Below are 18,465 nucleotides of genomic sequence, written 5' to 3'. Positions count from 1 at the left end.
GCAAGAACATGTATGTAAAGTAATAAGATCAGTATTTAGAATTACTTGTCCTTCATGTCTCCTACTATATTTATGTAACAATATCCCAGTCCTAAAATGGTCATTAAAGCAGTTGGCATTTAATCCACAGATCTACATGAGGGTTGTATTTTTATATAAGTGTTTTATATGACTTTTTATTTTTGCTCATTGGCTTTAAGAAGACATAAAATTACTTTTTTTTTTTAAAGTGATGATAATTATATGTATTCTTATCTTTAAATTGCAATCATACACCTCTGTCCTACTAGGTGTTTGGAACGTGTATCCAGAGGAGGACAGCTAACAAAGTAGTTAACAAGTTTTTGCTTTCTACCAGTGACAGGGCAAACTGCTTTTTAATGCTTTAGCTAGTCAAGGTGAACCTGAGGCTCTTCATCAGAATTCATTTCAACTTCCTGACACATGAAAATAACCTCTACCCCGGTCATTCTTCACTAGCACAACCATGAGTGCTTCACTGACTATAAGCCACAGCAATTTATATGGGCACGGACCTGCCCTGAGGCAGGTTTAAAATTAGCTAATGTGTTATTTTGGACTTTGTTTTTAAATACATCTAATCTCAGTCAAAACACACCACATTAAAATCTTCTATGCCACATGTTCACTGTAATTTTTTGCCAGACAGCTATGCTAGTAAAAGGTATAATGAGTAATGATCTTGGACTCACATAGCTACATACAGGAGCAAAAGCCCACCAGTAGAGTGGCTACTACACCAGCAAAATTACCTGTGCAAGCAGTTGTTCTTTTGCTGGCACTGAGAAAAAGCAGGTACTTCCCTGATACAGGCTTAGCTCAAGTTGCCTAACATACGAAGAAGCGCTGGATGCCATACTAAGGCAGCCACACACATGAAACAGTCAAACCTGACCTAAGACATCCCCTTGAGCTCTAATATATCTGTTCTCTCAGTTCATCTAAAATCAAAATACATTTTAATATAAGTGATCTTGCCGACCAGGATCATAAGTCATGCACACTCCATAGCCCAGTGTCACTCCCAAAAATCAAGAAATTAATTGGAAGTGGTATTCATAATTTGGGGGATTCTTTCTATTTCTAAGCTTTTAAGGATGCATTTGCCAGAAACATGACAGATGTAAACTTTTTTTAATGTGAAACCCGAGAATGTAATTTAATCTGACTGTAGCAGCTAGACATGTATGAAAAACAAACACTACTAGACTTCCAGTGATCTCAAGTACTGGCAGCAATGCCGTAAGAAAAGCTGTAATTGAGAAACGTTTAGATGGACAAAAATTCCACAGATGTTTACATGGACAAAAATTTATTCACATTCAAAATAAAAATATGCCAAAGATTATTTTCTTGAAGAGAACAAAGACCCTCAAAGATGACATCTGTGTCAAACAACAGTGGCAAAAAATTATTAAAAAAAAAAAAAAAGCACTTAGTGAGCAAGCGTGGTATAACGCTAGCATGACTTACTGGGAGGCTTTTCTCCTTAACGGATTTAATAGCTACGGAGGTCTAAATTAATTACCACTATAGTCCCAAAAATTATATTTTGACAGAATAAAACGAATCCTGTTTCAACATTTGTATTGGAGTAGGAAAATAAGAAAAAACAAAAGCAAAAGTTCCAGAAAAAATAAGTCAGGAGTAATTAAATATTCTACTGCATCATTCTTTTTCCCCCACAGAAACTACCTAAATTTTCTTCTACTCTTTACGCATTGTAAAAGGGAGCAAAATTGATTCAGATGCCTAATAGCTTCCAAACAACGAGAAGCTATTATTTTTTCAATTGCCTGTTACATAACAAATTTGCTATAAAAATCAGAATTAGAAAAAAAACCCACAACTGAAAATGCAACTGTAGCTTCAGAATATTCTATTATGAAATTAAGGGAACCCTCAGCTGAATTGTTTCGTAGCTTTAATATGATCTGTCTCACAGGAAATACGATACTACAGCTTTACAGAAGATGAACACTTACTTTTAAAATATTTATAAATTTACATTAATATCATCCATATATACCATGACGCATTTCAATAATTATTCTACAATACAATGGGAGTGCATGCTCAAACAAAACACCTCAGCAGTATTTTAAAGCAGTAAACCACCTAGCCAATTTCTGTACGTTCTGTAGTTTTTCTAATCCACTCTCCCTGTGGTTGAGCAAAATCGAATTGCCTCTCACATTTGCAGACAGCTCTGTGAAGGTGATAATAGAGCTGCTCCCTGCTGTCATGAGGCAGGAAATAGGAAAATGGCATATGGGGCTAGAAAGAAATAAAAAGAGAACTAAACAAGAACAAAAGAGATTTCAACAAAGGACAACTATAACCCAATATGCTTTGCAAGTTAATCTCTTTTCATAATCATTTAACATACTTAATCATTTATCTGCACACTTCTCAAACTCAAATGCTTGATACTAAGTCTTCTTTAAAGTTTTATTGCCCAAAACATTTGGAATAGAAATAATACTACAAGCCATCATATGCAATGCCTGTAAATCAATGCCGCCTTAGTTAGTACCCACGTTAAGGGGCTGAACCTATTCCAATCTGTTAGCAATTGATCTTAGATTTCGTGGCTAAAATGTAATATCTGAAAGAATGTATACTTGGATTATTAGTTGCAAACATGTTGATTGACACCTGAACAGCAAAATATTAAGGGAGGATTATGATTGGTGATGTGTACTGACAATATCAAAGTCTTCCAGACTAAGGACTACTGACATAAGATGCAGAATAAACTAAAAATGACCTTTTCATTTACAATGAGAATTTTTTTTCACTTTTATTTTTTAATGCAGAATAGGCCTCCAGAAAATCAAGAATTTACATGTATTTACAGTATCTCAAAAAAAAAAAAAAAAAAAAGCAAGTCTACTATACCTTTCCTTTTACACTCTGAATGGGATCCACCACCACAGCAACAGCTCTTTCTGATAAGGCTTCAAAGCTTTGCTGAGTATTGATATCTACACCAGACAACCAACAGCCAAAGCCAGGGTGGCTGTGATACCAACCAACTACCATCTCAGGTCTGAAACAAAGAGGACATTGAGATTCTTAAAAATAAAAACATGCAACACAAGAAGAAATAGTAATGTATCAGGGCATAAGTTAGGATGAGCTGTGAAACAAACATCATTAGAAATACTTAAATTACTCACCACAGTATGGTGAAAACATGGACATGAATAAATGCGACAAAAGAGGGCTATCATTAAGGGATGCACATTAGCACTGGTAGAGCATGCTTTCAGTTTTTCACCCTGTTACCACACCTTCCCTGAACCAGTTTTTACCCTTTCAGCACTTGAGTAAATATCTACTCTTTAACTCCTTGGCGTCAAGGGTTGAATTTTCACGGCAGAAAGTCCATTTCAGACATGGACAACGGGAACCAACGGTGGGAAAGGATTAAATATCAATTAAACCAGCAGTAGAACTAGGAACTCAGTCAAAAAGCAATTTGCACTGTTCTGTTCAGCTGCTGAGCCTTTTGCTAACATTAATTTTGAAGTTTTTCCCACAGTAAAAGAATTTGAGCAAGCAGACGACAACTGTTGAGAGGCAGGAGTGAAATAAAAATTTGTTTAAATATCAGGATCTTTTACAAAACTATTTTCCCTTTCTTTTCATTAAAATTGCTCATAAGCAAGTTACAACTCTGTACTTTTTTAATCTTAACTAAAAGAAATTTAAAAAAAATCAATCTTTTAAGCAGGTACTGTCTAGTAACTGCCTATACTAAATTGAGCAGCATTCTAATCTTTCTGTGCAATAATCAAAGCTGTAGGTTTAACATGAGTGACAGTCTCCTGACAATTGAAATGCATGCGGTGGACTGAATTACACACTACACTACTCACCTGATTTCCGGGCCAATTATTTAAACATGATTAATAGCCCCTAAATCACTAGTTTTGCAGAAAGCCAGCTGTTTCTTTAAACAACATGCAGGGAGTACTTGTTACTGTCAGCCCTCTTTAGGGTGACTTACCTTCCCGTCTGTTTCAGCATATCCAACATTTTTGCTTGAAACACAGGATCAACTGCCTCCACACTGACACCCTGATGCAGAAGACAGACACATACATAAAGCAATATTATCTTTTAACTTGTTACTTCCCACAAACAAAAACTTAAACACCATTCATAAGCATCTGTTTAAAAGGGCAACCTGACTACTTCAGAACTACTTGATAGAACACCCTTAAATGTAAAATACAATTTTTATCAATGTATTTCAATGTGATTTTTAAAATGCTGAAAGAAGATGTTGAATTGCTGTTTAAGTCGTCTCTACTATAAGTAAACATGATTAAATAGGCATAGGAATTAATCTTTTCCTCCTCTTTTTGTTCTGCAAACTCTGGCCTGTTGTTTCACACAAGTTCAGCTAGCTCTACAGGTTTTATTCAAGACAAAGATCACATACTGGCTTTTTGCAGATTCTACTTATACCATTCACATGCATAGAATAAACTCAGGACAAAAGAATTAAAAAATGTCATTGATGTGCAGCTGTGAGTTACAAAGGGATCTGCGCTTCTTTTAAGAACAATATTTCATTCAAATTACAGAAAAAAGCATCATAAATTCCAATTATACCCACTGGTTCATCATATCTTTAAAATATCTCTTTGTAACATTAATATTCTTACTCAAAATTAAAATACATCCTTTTTTTCACATCACAAAAATATAATTTAAGAGACATGCCACTGTAAGATCTGTCAAGGAGAGCAAGTTTGAAGTATATCTATAGCACCATTACAATTCAGGGCATGATACACTTCTAATCAAACCTTTTACACTTTGAATCCTTCCTCTGGCTCGTAGTATATGAGTTCTTAAAGTTATCAATTTATAAATCTTATAAGTGATGTTATACCAATATACTTATACATACGTAAAGACATAACATCTCCATATATTGATATACACTTACGTACTAGGTTTTGCTTAAAAAAAAAATGTTTTAACTAATTTTTTTTACTGAAACTCTTAAATCCATTAGACATGTTTGAATTATACCTAGATTGCATAAATGAGGTAAAGCAGGAAAAGCTTTTAAAAAATATTTACTATAAGGAAAAAACAAACAAGCAAACAAAATTATGAAGGTCTAGTTGCAAAGAACTCACCGTTCCCGACTGTGGCATTGCAAAAACATCAATCACTCTCACAGTGTAATCATCAACAAATTCCCCAAGCATCAGACCCATAACTTCCATAGGGACACCAGCACGCCCATGCTTCAACATCTGGAATTAAGACCAAATGACATTGTATGTTTAACAGGACGTTCAAGTTTGACTTGGGATAGTTCCTTCAGCCGTTGTTGATCTACAGATAATTTGCAACTTGTAGCACTTTGGGAAACTGTGAGTAACTATAAAATAGTAAAACTGAAGCCAACAGAAGAGAAGTAATTAAAATAAGTTTCTTACTCTGAGTGTTCCAAACAGTATTAATTTATTTTAAAAATTAGTCTGACCAGCACCTAAGGAGCACAAGTACATAAACTTTGGATAGGTGCCAGGGGCTCTATCTCCAGCACTATACACAGATGCAGTATACACAGAACACTTACTTTCAGCAGTGCAAGGGAAGAGATATAAACCTGTTCCGCCGTATCGACCGCAGGAGCATCTGTTGGTGGCCCCTATGAAAAGAATAAATAATTATTTTCTCCACCATTGTTATTCTGCAGTTTCTAAGCATTTTCTTTTGTCTTCCGTATTACAGAGCTTACAGAAAAATGCATATATAATTATGACTTTGTGTTAGATGCAGTTCTTGCAAACGAAAATGGAAAAAAAAAAAAAAAGCACACCCAAACCCCAAACACTTCTTTACAGCATCTTCCTTCACTAACCTATTTTGTAATACAAATCACCTAGCCGTCACCCCCTGTCTCGCCCACCCCAAAACAATACCAATCTAAAGAGCAATCTTATCAGAATCAGTCAAGTAAAAAACTGGCAAGTATTGCACTGGGTACAAACCTGTTACAAGACATACAGGCTAAGAGTCAGATAAGTTTCCATTAGCCAGCCTTGCTGCAAGGCTAACCTTCGTCAGCTGTAAAATACGGCCAGTTCTCCAATTAACTACGTGTTTCTTACAGTGGTGTGAATGTAAATGCTGCTGGGCTAGCATGATTAACTGGCACCAACACAAACAGCAATTTCCCTTTGCTTCATCAGCTTTCAGCTAAAGAGGACTTGCAGATAAAGGCTATGGGAGTACTTTGCAGATACACTGGTACAGTGAGAGAAAAAATGGACCTCCGATCCCTAGGTGGAAAAGCTGTGAACAAAATACTTTGCTCTTTGCCTTATGAGTAGTTATTCAAAAATTAGCACAACTGTCCCAGGTGTGAATGATCGGTTGAAACAGGTTCTGTGTACTGTTGAAAATGAAAAACACAGGAGGCAGCAGTTTAAATGTCCCTTTCTCGAGGAGCAAGAGACATATTGCTCTTATATACAGAATTCCATATCAGCATACCTCATTACAGCCAATTAACAGTACACTCATTACTTCATTACCAAATTGTGCACAACAAATTTCCACTGAAAAGACAAAAGGTTACTTCTGCACTAAGTGATGTAAATTTAGAAGGGCAACAAAGCAACTATGGAGTACGGTAAAAAAAAAAAGATACTCCACATTAAGTTAGAGGAGGAAAAAAATGGTGCCTTTACACAAACATTTTGTAGATTTAGAACTTTGATTCCACAGTTATAAGCAAAAGAGGTCCTTTCCAATCTTAATGATTCCCAGTTTTTACTTTCATTATAACTAACCCAGCCACCAAGCCAGGAAACATGAAATTGCTACTCTACCCTTAATTGTTTTAGTGGTGGGCTTGGTAATATTAGGTTAATGGTTGGACTGGATGATCTTCAAGGTCTTTTCCAACCTAAACGATTCTATGATTCTATTCTATGAATAATTGGGAAAAAAAAAAAAAAGAAAAAATTGAGTAAATTCTTGATTTTTCACTTAAAGTGGAAAAACTCAGTACAACATGCATCCACATGACATCAAACAGAAAACAGCGATTGACATGTGTCATCACCTCCTGAAGATAAAACCAGGAACTTCAGTAATCCGCATATTAAATTTGTATAGTAATTGTCCTTTCTGCATACTTTCACACACACAGAAAAACATCATTTAGTTGTTTTTTCTTCTTCCCCCCAGTGTCAATGAATTCCTTCTCTATTAGCTCCAGATCCAATCTTTATATTTTGAATCCAATTTTTGTATTTTGAAACTCACATACATGCATGGATCTATGTCAACCACAACTGCTTCCTAACACCTTCAAACCTTTATTTCCAATTTTGATAATGATGACCATCACCTCTTGGTATCTGCTGTCCCTCACTTCCTACTACTCATTGCTAATTCTTCTGTCTCTTTGGCCTTTCCATCAGCAATCTTCCAGCAGGTTTAACTTTTCACCTTCTATAATATTCTTGCCAAAGGTCCATTTCTAATCAACTCTACCTCTTCATCAAGGATTTCCATGACTAGCCATAGCCCAACAGTGAGATGCTCCAGTGTTCCTTTAACACTTACAATGAAAAACTCTATGAGCAGTTTTTCAGAATATTTCACAGTACCAGATGCACAAGGCACCTGAATCACTTATTCCAGATTTACTACAACTAAATTGTTTGACTAAGCTTCAAATGCTCAATCATTTTCTGATACTGTTACTATGTTTTTTTTCCTCCATAAACATGTAAGTTTACTTTCTTAACTGTATCTCTCCTGCTTTGAGTCTATTCTAAATTATGATCTTCTCACTTAGAATTCTTAATACTTTGGAAAGTACAGACTCATATTCCCACTTAATCACCGCTAAGAATAAAGCACAGATAAATTGGGTTTTAATTAGAAAAGACATTAGTTTGATAACAACCCCCTTCTTCATACATAAAGCGCTCTTCCCATTTTCTACCAGTTCTAGACCAGAGAGGGTCTGAAGGTAAAAGTACAAACTCAAAAACATTCTGCTTTAGGAAGAACCATAACATCCATGCTGTGATCACCATACGTATTCCACATTTGTCCCAGATTTTGTTTAACATTTCACTGTAAGCAAGCACCTCATTACACCATTCAGTATTTTTTAAAATAAAGAATAGCGTAAATAAAATCTCCCCCACAGTAGCATAAGTAGTTCTGTGATTAAGGAGGCTGATGTTGGAAGGCTAATGTTGATGTTTGATTGAGACTAGCTTCTCAAAAATCAGGATCTTGAATTGAAGTTTATTCCACAGACTATGGCTCTTGAATAGGCTCTCCTATATGGAATCTCGAATGTCTGTTAAGATGGCAGATCACACTGACACCCTTCCTGCAGCTGATGCATTAATCACGCCTCTGTCCCCAATGTAGACACTTGTGTTCACAACTTGTAAGAGTTTAATTATTCTTCATAACTTTTCAGATTTAAAAATCTATTTAAAATCAGTCAGTAGATTCAACACTTAATAGTGAAGAGACAAACATTATTACATTTTGTTTCTGCAACAAGGCAACTAAATTACCTTTAGTTTAAGCAAAGGCAGGATCTAAAGCACGGTGTTACTCTACTGTACTTATTCCTAATCTTTCTTTCTTTTATTGTTTCTATACTCCTTGGAGCTTTCAAATGCTTGTTTACCTTGGTGATGGTCCAGAAGAGGGGATATTTAATATTAAACTTTACCAATCCTTTAGGCATTCTATGAGATAAAGTAGTTTCTGTTTTCAAAATTATGTTAAAGTTCTCCTGCCAGCACCCATAGCCAACAATTCATTTTCAGCATCGGAAACATTGCCAATTCATAAAGGAATGCTTCATTGGTGTAAAGCAATTTGCTTAGCATCTTTTTTTTTTCTTTTTTAAGCCATAGTATTCACTGTGAATGACTTTGCACACTAAATATGAGTTTATATATGTAAAAATGACTACACTAAGCATTAGGAGGTATTAGCTGCAAACTTCACTGTTTCACTTTAAGCACATGCCTAAGATAGTAAAAAATATTAAAGATTAGCTTCCATGCTTATCACGCAGTTCAACCAATTTACCTGAACTCTTAAAAAATTAGCTAACGGTAGTATACAATGCAAATATAATGTAGGTTTATTAGTTCTCAGTCATCTTATAAAATACAGCACATACTAAGTACTTCCTTGGTCACAGATGCTTCTTTTGTGAAGATCTCACTATCTCCTTTCAGTCTGATCTGTTCTCCTTACAGATTAACTAGCTAAATTATGAGAAAAGGAAACAACTCATTGCACTGTATCAATTATGTGTATTAGTTTTCATGTTAATATTCCTTCCTTGCTTTTGAATATAGATTAGAATTAACTGCTTAAAAGAGTTATGAAAAGATTCTGATGTACCAATTCAGGAATTTTGAGGAGGAAAGGATCCATAGGTCAAAACCTGTCCAGAATCTACCTTCACAAGAGATTTACTTTCACATTATTTTTCTACCAAATATAAATTGGCACATAAAATACTACAGGCACACACTTCTCTGTCTACAGAAAATTGTAAACCCAAAGTTCACTAAATTCTTAACCTAAAACTTTTAAAGATTTAACAGATAAAACCAACAGAATAGGTTTAGATGATGCCATTTGGAAAAACAGACATTTGGAAACTGGAACCAATTTACTTCCATCTCTGACCACTTCCTTTTCCATAAATAGCTGATAATCTAACACAGCCTTGGAGTGACAGCCGCAGCTTCTGCATGCTAGTTACACAGTATGTGGGAGCTAGCTACAGGTTACGTGTTTTGAGATTTCTTTGGCCTGTTTCTGCTAGTCTTCCACAGAAGTTCATGCATTTCTTTCATGAAGCAAAGAGGAAGAAAGACTTTATTAGCTAATCTCTACGTGGAGGCAAAGTATTTTACACTGACCCTCCACAGCATGTGCTATTATCGCTGTTCATAAACTTCACTGCCTGCCAACTTTCACAAAGGAGCACCATCCTTATGAAGCAGAGTACCAAATTAAATTAACTGGTGTCAGAAACCCAAACAAGAAAGCATTTGTATCTACAATGCAACAGATCTGCTGGTATTTTTGGTTACATTATGGTATCCAAAGAAGGTCAGACAGTTCTCCCACTGCACAGAGTTTTGTAAGACTGTCCATCTCACTGCAAAACAGCGAATACTGCCTTCATTCTGCCTGCCCACAGCTTTATTGGATAATTTCTTGGGGAACTGGAGAAAAATGAGGTTTGGAAACTGCAAGGAATATTGAACATTCTTTTTCCCAAGCATTCCTGTATAAGCTGGATATAGGAGTTATTAAAATCCAAAAACTGTTTTAAAACTACTGTTATTGTGCTGCTTACTGAAAATGGCTATTTCTCCTGAATCAACTATACATGCTGTCAGTCAGTGAAATGACCTGCCTGACAGCCAGCCATCTCATAAAACCCAACCAAACTCTGGTTTTGTTTTTGTTTAAAATGGCAGAATCCCAATTTCAATAATAATTGATAAAATTAAGTTACCACTATTAAATTAAATTTTTGCTTGATTTTTTCAGTAGTACTTATAATGGAAAAAGAATCACACTCAAGTTATGAACAGAAGATTACATGGTAATATTGAATTATGCATGATACTATTTTTGTTTCAAACAGTTAAAGAAATGATTCAATATAAAAAGCAGCCCTTTACTTGGGCAACCCTCTTGACGAAGTGTTAAAGGCATTTGCCATTCTAACAGGATAAAAACTAACGCCTTCAAGTATTATCTACTCAGGCCTTTTAGCAAATTTGTTAACACTTTCAGGTATATTACTCCACCTTTCTCTTAGTGTGAACTGGTATCAATTATTTAGCCAATTTTATTATGTTATTAAAATACCTGCTGATTAAATGTGAACTAAAGTGTCATTTTAGAGCACTGCTCTTTATTTGTACTATTTTACATTTATTCAAATAGGTATAGAAAGTGGACTCGATTAATTACACTAGCAACCAAGACATATTCCATAAATGGAGACACTTTCTATTGTTTAAATGGATCTTAAACACTGCTCTGGTGTCACGCTAATAGCACAAAAGATGATTTTGAAATACATCATAGCTGTTTCAACAAAGAAACTCAGTTTTGCAGGGGCAACTGTAATAAAAAAAAAGGCAGTGAACTGAAGCACTGTAGAGTAAATCTTAGCTTTATTGCACCAAACAACGTATTTCTGTGTAAAATATAAGAACTGCTACAATCATTACTACTTTTTATTTTTGCAATTGGAACACTTTAAACATGAACACAGGACACACAAGCAAACACTGACCACTATAGTGTTTATTTCTTTCCCAGTAAGGTAAGAAGGAACCTTTTAATAGTTTAATTTTGTGAGTATTAAACAACTAGTGTGAAAAACAAGCTGCATGTAAACTATTTCTACTGCCTCTGCTTCAATGACTAGCTGAGGCAACCTGTTATAGGAGGTGTTAATTGGCAATAGGAGTACAAGTCAGAAGCATGTTCCCCATCGTCCTAACCCAGCAAGGCTAGGTCATTAAAGTGGAAATGAATTCTTTCATGCCGACTTAACCCTTTCAGTACATATTTTCAGCTGTTATATCTAAAGACAATTGGGAAAGATTAACTAAAAAAGACAGAAAAAACTTGCATTACTTTTGAATCTAAAAAATTATCAACACCCCCCCCCCTTTTTCTTCACTTCCCTTCTCTACCTCCTCCAAAACAAGTGTTTCAGATAATCCTGACATTTACTATGTAGGTAGGGGGAAAACAAGGCAACTGAAGTATAAATGCAATGACAATTAATGTAGAGTAATAATCTATCATATTAAAGGATGTGTGGGCAGATCAGGCACTTAAAGTGAGCTTAAAACTACCGTTCTGTGGAGGTAAATCCAATGGTGGGCCTATAGCTTGGTAGAAGAGAAAACAACATTGCAGAATACTACCTGCAGAGAGGACACAAACTCGAGCAAGTGTGCAGAGGAGGCAGAGTTATTAGTGATAATAAAAAGACCTTACAAGTTCACCAGAGTACCACTGCTCTTCTCTACTTACCCTTTGTCAGTAAGTGGTATAACCTGATGATACAGTGACATAGAGAATAAAAGATTTCTTAGATCAGCATAGTGCTTTTTACACATTGCTAAGCCTAAAAATCTAAAAAAAAAAAAAACCCAAAAAACCGTGATTGTGGAGCAATTTTTCCTGTACCGAGACAATATGCTTACAGAAAATACCAACTTGTGTTCCATCAGTGGAAGTGGCGAAGGGAGTGAGCTATATTCCCAGATCTCAATGGTTCTAGCAACATTGTCATGACAAGCACCAGAAGCCATGTATTCCATTTTCCACAGTACAGGAAGTGAACGTGATCAGTCATGACAGAGAAAATGATCCAGTTCATAAAAAAATGAAAAAAATCATAGAGTTCATAAAAAGGGAAAAATATATTACTTTGCACTGTGAATCACACACTAATTAGTAGCAATTTGGAATTTTATTGCGGTTTTCAAGCTAGTACACACACAATTTTACAGTTAGTTCCACATCAACAGGACTATCTTTTGAAGCTAGCATTATGTCTAAACAGTTTGCATGTTTAGGCCCATTTTTATACCAATTATAATCAAGCATACATAACAGACCACAAAATAACATAAGTCTCAACAAACAGCCTAGATTTCTGAAAGGATCACATTGTCTTGTTACACCATATGTCAGATGAAATAAAAATTGTAGTAATATGTTTAGTCTCATAGACAGTCTCAGACTCCAAAATGGAGTAGGGACACTAGGGAAATATTATGGCATCAATTGATACTTTAAATTAAAAATAACTGCAAAAAAACCTTGCCTCAGTATGTTTTACAAAATCCTGCCTCCTAAAAAAAAGTTTAAATGGGGTTCACATCTACAACAAAACCCCATAAACAGAAATATAGATGGACTTGAAATATATAACATTTCCCACCTCCCCTCCTCTTCAAAAACCAAAATTACAAATACAGAACTTGGTATAGCTTTGAGCAGCTGGTTAAATGGGTTGGGATCACCAGTTTGCAAACACCTCTTCAGTGCAGAGCCAAAACTTTACTACTTAACTTTTCTGTTTGCTTGGGCTTTTTGTTTCTGTGGGTTTTGTTTTCTTAAATTAAGCAGAACTTCAAACAAAAATAAACTCTAGTTCACTGGGACACTCCACAGAGAATCTGGTCAGGATTTTAGTTAAAGAAAGAAAAAAAGAAACAAAGGAAGCCACCAAAGTTTAGCTTATATTTCTATCCTATCCATCTACCACTAATCTCTCTTGCACTAACAGTTTCATGGAAGAGGTATAGTAATCCAGCAACATGGGCACATGCAGGATTTCCCATGTACCTGTAGAATGTAACGTGTTTTGCTCATTTAATTGCTCAAAATTGTTCAAGTTTTAAAAGGTCTTTTACAAAAAACAGCACTGCCATTTTCCAATACTACCATTGAAAATACTATCGAAGACTGAGGCTTAAAGCTTACTAAGACAAAAAAAAAATACTTACCAAGATTTGGCATCAAATGATGTTAGTTGAATTTATTTTGAGGTCGGATAAGCTTTATTTTACTACAATGTACTTTACAGAAAGTCATTCTACTTAGACTAATTTTTATTAGAAATAAGTATTTATCACCCAATATTAACATGTACTCATGATATAAAGTTATTTACGTATATCACCTTGATGCAATCTGCAATAGGCAATCTTTCTGCAATGTTCCCAACACAACTGTTGCCTGAAATGGCTGCTTAAGCATATCTTTCCTGGTTCTAGTGTTCCCTCTCTCTTTACCCCATACAATCTACAAACTCATTGAGACATGCAAAAAAGCAAGGGAATGTATGCTGCATCACTGCAGTTAATATTCCTTATTATCGAGCATATGGACAATTTGGACTAGGTGACCTTTAAAGGCCTCTTCCAACCCAAACCATTCTACGATTCTATGACAACATTATGGTTAGCGAAAAGCCATAAGATCAGGGACGTAAAACAAATCCTCAGTAACGTTGCACATGTTTTTGAAAATAACTACTATTTTTCACAGCCTCAAGCTACTGGGGAGAAAAGAAAATCCAGAAAATACAAAGATCAGTTTCACTCCAGAATAAAACCAGGACTAACCTGTTATCTATTCCTATCACCATTACAGGAGGTATTGGGATTTAGAAATGAGAGCCTCAAGGCAGATAACAAGTCAGCATTTGTAGATTTCTGCCTGCCTCCAGAAGTCTTGCGTTAATGCAGATTTTTAATTACCTTATTCTAGACACAGTTCTACCAAGAAGGCAAGGTAGCCCTCAGCAGATGCTGTCTGAGGTCACTCTAAAGCACACTTTGTGCAGCAGAGCAGTTAAAAGGGATTTACTCAATATGTAAAAGAACACACTGGGTTCTATATGCCTACAGGCTCTCTGTTGTGCAGAGCTGGTCCTCTGGACACAAGCAGGTGAACTGGGAGACTCAGTGGCAATATGTAGGAAGGTTAGTTGTTTGTAACACTTTAAAAAAAAATGCACCAATATTAATACAAGAAGAACATTTCAAACTTCCAGAAAAAAACTGAAGAGGACTCTTCTACACTGCAGGAAGAAAACAGAAGCCCTTGTTCAAAGGTACTGCATAGCAGCATTGCAACTTAATATTCAAAAGCATGGGATTTCAGAAAGAAGAAACAATTTCTAAGAGAAATAAACTAAATCAATCACTGCAAGGGGGCTGTTTCCTGCTTACAGAAAGAAACATTACAAGTGAACAGGTGTAATGCAGAAGTAACAAAGATGTCTGCTCTTGTTTAGCCTTTCCCCCCCCGCCCCATTCTTTCTCATTATGGCTACACTCATTTCCTTGTCCAAGCTCCTTTGTCTCTTCTGGGGAAAGTCGGCTGGACTACACTGGCAATTAAATTGAGGAGAGAGAAGCTAATTGCCTAATTATTAGACATAAGGAAGTTTAAGATCTGAGGCCAAGAGGAGGCAGCTAAAAATGGTCTCCAGAGTTTATAGGAAAACAGTAGATCAGAGGAAACTGATAATGCTCTGGCACAACCCACTAGCTTTGTTATTTTTAGTTTTATGCTTGTTTGTGATTAATATGTAACATATGACTACAGTACAGCCCATCACACTAAGGCAGCTTTTATAACACAAAGTATGCACTGTGTTGAAAGTACAATCACATGACTGTTCCTAAACCAATTCTAGTATGTTTCTCTCTCCCTCTCCCATTAGCACTTTCAAATATAAATCCCATTACAATGACTGAACCATGTTTCAAATGTAGGAAAACTATACCCAGCCTTTAGCAATCCCCAACAACTTTCAAATAAGCCTACAGTACCCATGGAGCTACCATCATCTCCAGCGTCAGCAGACCCAGGGCACACCAGTACCCTAAATTTGATATGAAGCTTTCAGTTGAACAGCCCAGTATTAAAATACTAACCAATGCAGTAAAATACTCATCCCAGTCAATGAAAGTAAAACTGCTGTTTAGATACAGCTTTACTGTATCTCCTTAAAACAAAATCATGTATTTTGGATATTTAAACTGACACTAAGACTGTCTACAGGAGATAACACAGGCAATTGACTAACTCGTTTGAACTTTCTATGGGAGTTTATGTTGGATGTTTTTAATGGATGAAAAATGTTCGTCACTGAGAAAATTCTTCTACTCTTTAAATGGGTTGATGACTTCTGGGGGAAAAAGTATAACTGAAATAACCCACCCAAATTGTACACCATCTCATCTACCGGAGGTACACTGGAATTCTAAAAATACTAACATTCTTAGTACTTGAGAACTTTGCTGGAAAATCTCTCAGAAGCAATGGCACAGAAATGATGCACAACTTAAAGAGCTGTAATTCAGATTTATTTCCCTGACAGAGTATTCTTAAAAGGAGTATCTGAAGCTTCAAATACATGTGAGAAGCAGACAATAGTGTATCACCACAATTCAAACTACATAAAACATACACACCCAGGAGACACAGGAAGGAAAAAGTCATGCAGGTGCAACAGATACCGAGATACCAAAACACTCTACAGCTTTCCAAAGGAAAAAGCACTTCATTACATTAAAGACAACACATTTGCACCCTGAAAACTAAAACCCAACCTATTTCAAGAATCAATGAACCAAAACAAGTTTCAGTAAGATATTAAGGTGTTGGGGTTGTTTCTCATTGGGTTTTGTTTTGTTTTTTTTTTTGTTTGAGGGGGAGGGAGGTGCTTGGGTTTGTTTTGGTTTCGAGGTTTTTTGTTGTTGCTGTTGGGGGGGTTGTTTTGTTTACATAGGGAATCTTAGGATGCAGATTAGCCAGCTAGAACATGTCATTTACATCAAGAGACACATCAGCTTAATGAAGTAACTCAAGGAAACTTGCATTTAATTGCTAATGATCTACATTGAGCCTGACCCTCCTTCCCCTGCCAGATCACCAACTCTTATTCTGAAGCCCCGCAGAATACTGAGCCAGTAGTGCTCTTTTCTAATAACCATCCTGGCTAGATCAGCAGATGAAACAGAACTTTAGATCAGTGGCAGGTCTCCCAAGTTCCCACGGTGCCATAGATTTACTAAATGGGATCAGCATGTTCTAAAAACCCATGATAATATGAGGGAAAAAGGTTCCACAGCATCAAGCAGTGCAATGCTTGAAACCTCATAATCAAAGTGACAGTTTTCAAGTGCCATTTCCAATGCCCTAATCTGGAAACATCCCAGCTAACCCATCTGATCAACTATTTCACAGATGGAAGCACTTGATGGCTAATTGGCAAGTCCATTATTCAAATAAAATAGCTATCTGCACTTCTATTTTCTATATTCCAAGTCAAGGTGTAAACACTCCTTCTAAGACACAGGTCACTTCTCTGTCTCTCCCTACCTTCCCATTTGGATTTCTTCCCTTCCCCTCTGCCATCAAATATGTTAATTCAGAAATACAGAATCAGTTTTATTTTCCATTTATTACACTAGAACAGTTGTCTGTACCAGCAATGTAAGTTAATATTTTCAATAATCCATCAAGTAACGAAAAATTATTTCAACAGCATTTTTAAAAGTGTCATTAATTATTTCACTGCTTCCTATCACATCTGGATCCAGAAAAATAGACAGGATGTATTAGCGTGGACAAGAACTTTTATAGCTTGGATTGTTGTTCTGAAAGCGTTGGGGGGAGAGCTCTGCTAAAAATGCACTTAATGTGCTCACACTCTTAACCGGTATCCAGTAGGATTGCCTCATAGAGGCATATGTGGAACTGATTTCACTAGCAAACAATAGTTCAGCGTACAAAATGAAGAGGAGTGTTGCTCCAAATTCCTGCCTGCTACATAAGCAGAATGCTTTTACATACCCCACAAAGCCTGTTAATTTGTCTGCAGCAAATGTACAATGCAAAGTGAAGTATTAAATCGCTAGTGAAATTCTGTGATAGGCAGTATTCCAGGGGGATGAACAGGGAGAGATGGAAAAGAATGAACCAGAAAATGGAAGATAATAACTAAAAACACCCAAAAAGATAAGGGACAGGAGTAGGAAGAGAAGAGACCATACAAGAGACAGAAAACAAAGGCATTGCCAAAATCTGAACTCCCATGAACTACAGAACAGGAGCATTTTGTTTGGGACATCACAACACTTTAAGAGTTCAACCGTTTCCCACATCTTTAAAAAGCTTCACTCATTCTTCTTATGCATATACCATGAGAGCAGAAATTCAAATGCATACAATACCAGGCATGTAAGACACAAACAATGTCTGCACAAAGCAGTGTTGCAAATAAGGTCTTATTTATGGTATCAGGTTCAAAACTGAACACAGGTACCTTCCCATACAAAGAACACAAAGTTAATTACCAAGTTCACTGCCAGAAAATACTGTAGATAGCTTATGTGATGCCAAAAGCTATCAGATTCTCTTCCCTCCTCACTTGTCCACCTGCTGCCCCATGAAGACAGTCCTTTGCTCATCTAAGACTAAAAGAGACGAAATGGCTCAAAATTTCTAAGCCACAAGTCACTGGAGGGAAAGATTATTGTTGAACTATCACTTTAAGATCACTTCCTTAAAGATTTGTTTATTTGCAATATGAAGACAGGCTTAGGGTCTATGGAATTTAGCACCCCCCACCTCTGGACAGCTCAACATTGAAGGCCAATCAGCCACTCAATAACATGCTGAAGTAGCAGGTAGTAAGAAAAGAGAAGAAGGATGAATTCACTGAAAGCAGTTTTCAGGTGGAATACAAGACACCAAAAGACTTGAAAAGAAAGTTGTAAAAACATGAATCCAAAGAGCACTTGGGACAACATACTTGAGCTTGGAAATGAAGAAAAC

The 18,465-nt window shown here is 36.1% G+C and overlaps 1 protein-coding gene across 1 annotated transcript in view; it reads right to left on the bottom strand.

Annotated features, from left to right (window-relative positions):
• PSMD14 (proteasome 26S subunit, non-ATPase 14) overlaps positions 1-18,465 on the bottom strand; it is a 48,583-nt gene that overhangs the window by 19,630 nt on the left and 10,488 nt on the right. Inside the window, exons 4-7 of the mRNA XM_075710416.1 lie at positions 5,633-5,704; positions 5,184-5,303; positions 4,037-4,107; positions 2,923-3,073 (exon numbers count right to left, since the gene is read on the bottom strand). Of these exons, the coding sequence (XP_075566531.1) occupies positions 2,923-3,073; positions 4,037-4,107; positions 5,184-5,303; positions 5,633-5,704 (414 nt within the window). The remainder of the gene's footprint in view (positions 1-2,922; positions 3,074-4,036; positions 4,108-5,183; positions 5,304-5,632; positions 5,705-18,465) is intronic.

This window comes from Pelecanus crispus, chromosome 5 (assembly GCF_030463565.1).
Source record: "Pelecanus crispus isolate bPelCri1 chromosome 5, bPelCri1.pri, whole genome shotgun sequence".
Classification (NCBI taxonomy): Eukaryota; Metazoa; Chordata; class Aves; order Pelecaniformes; family Pelecanidae; genus Pelecanus; species Pelecanus crispus.
The sequence above is the reverse complement of the archived record's forward strand: the minus strand, read 5'-3'. Positions and strand labels throughout refer to the sequence as shown.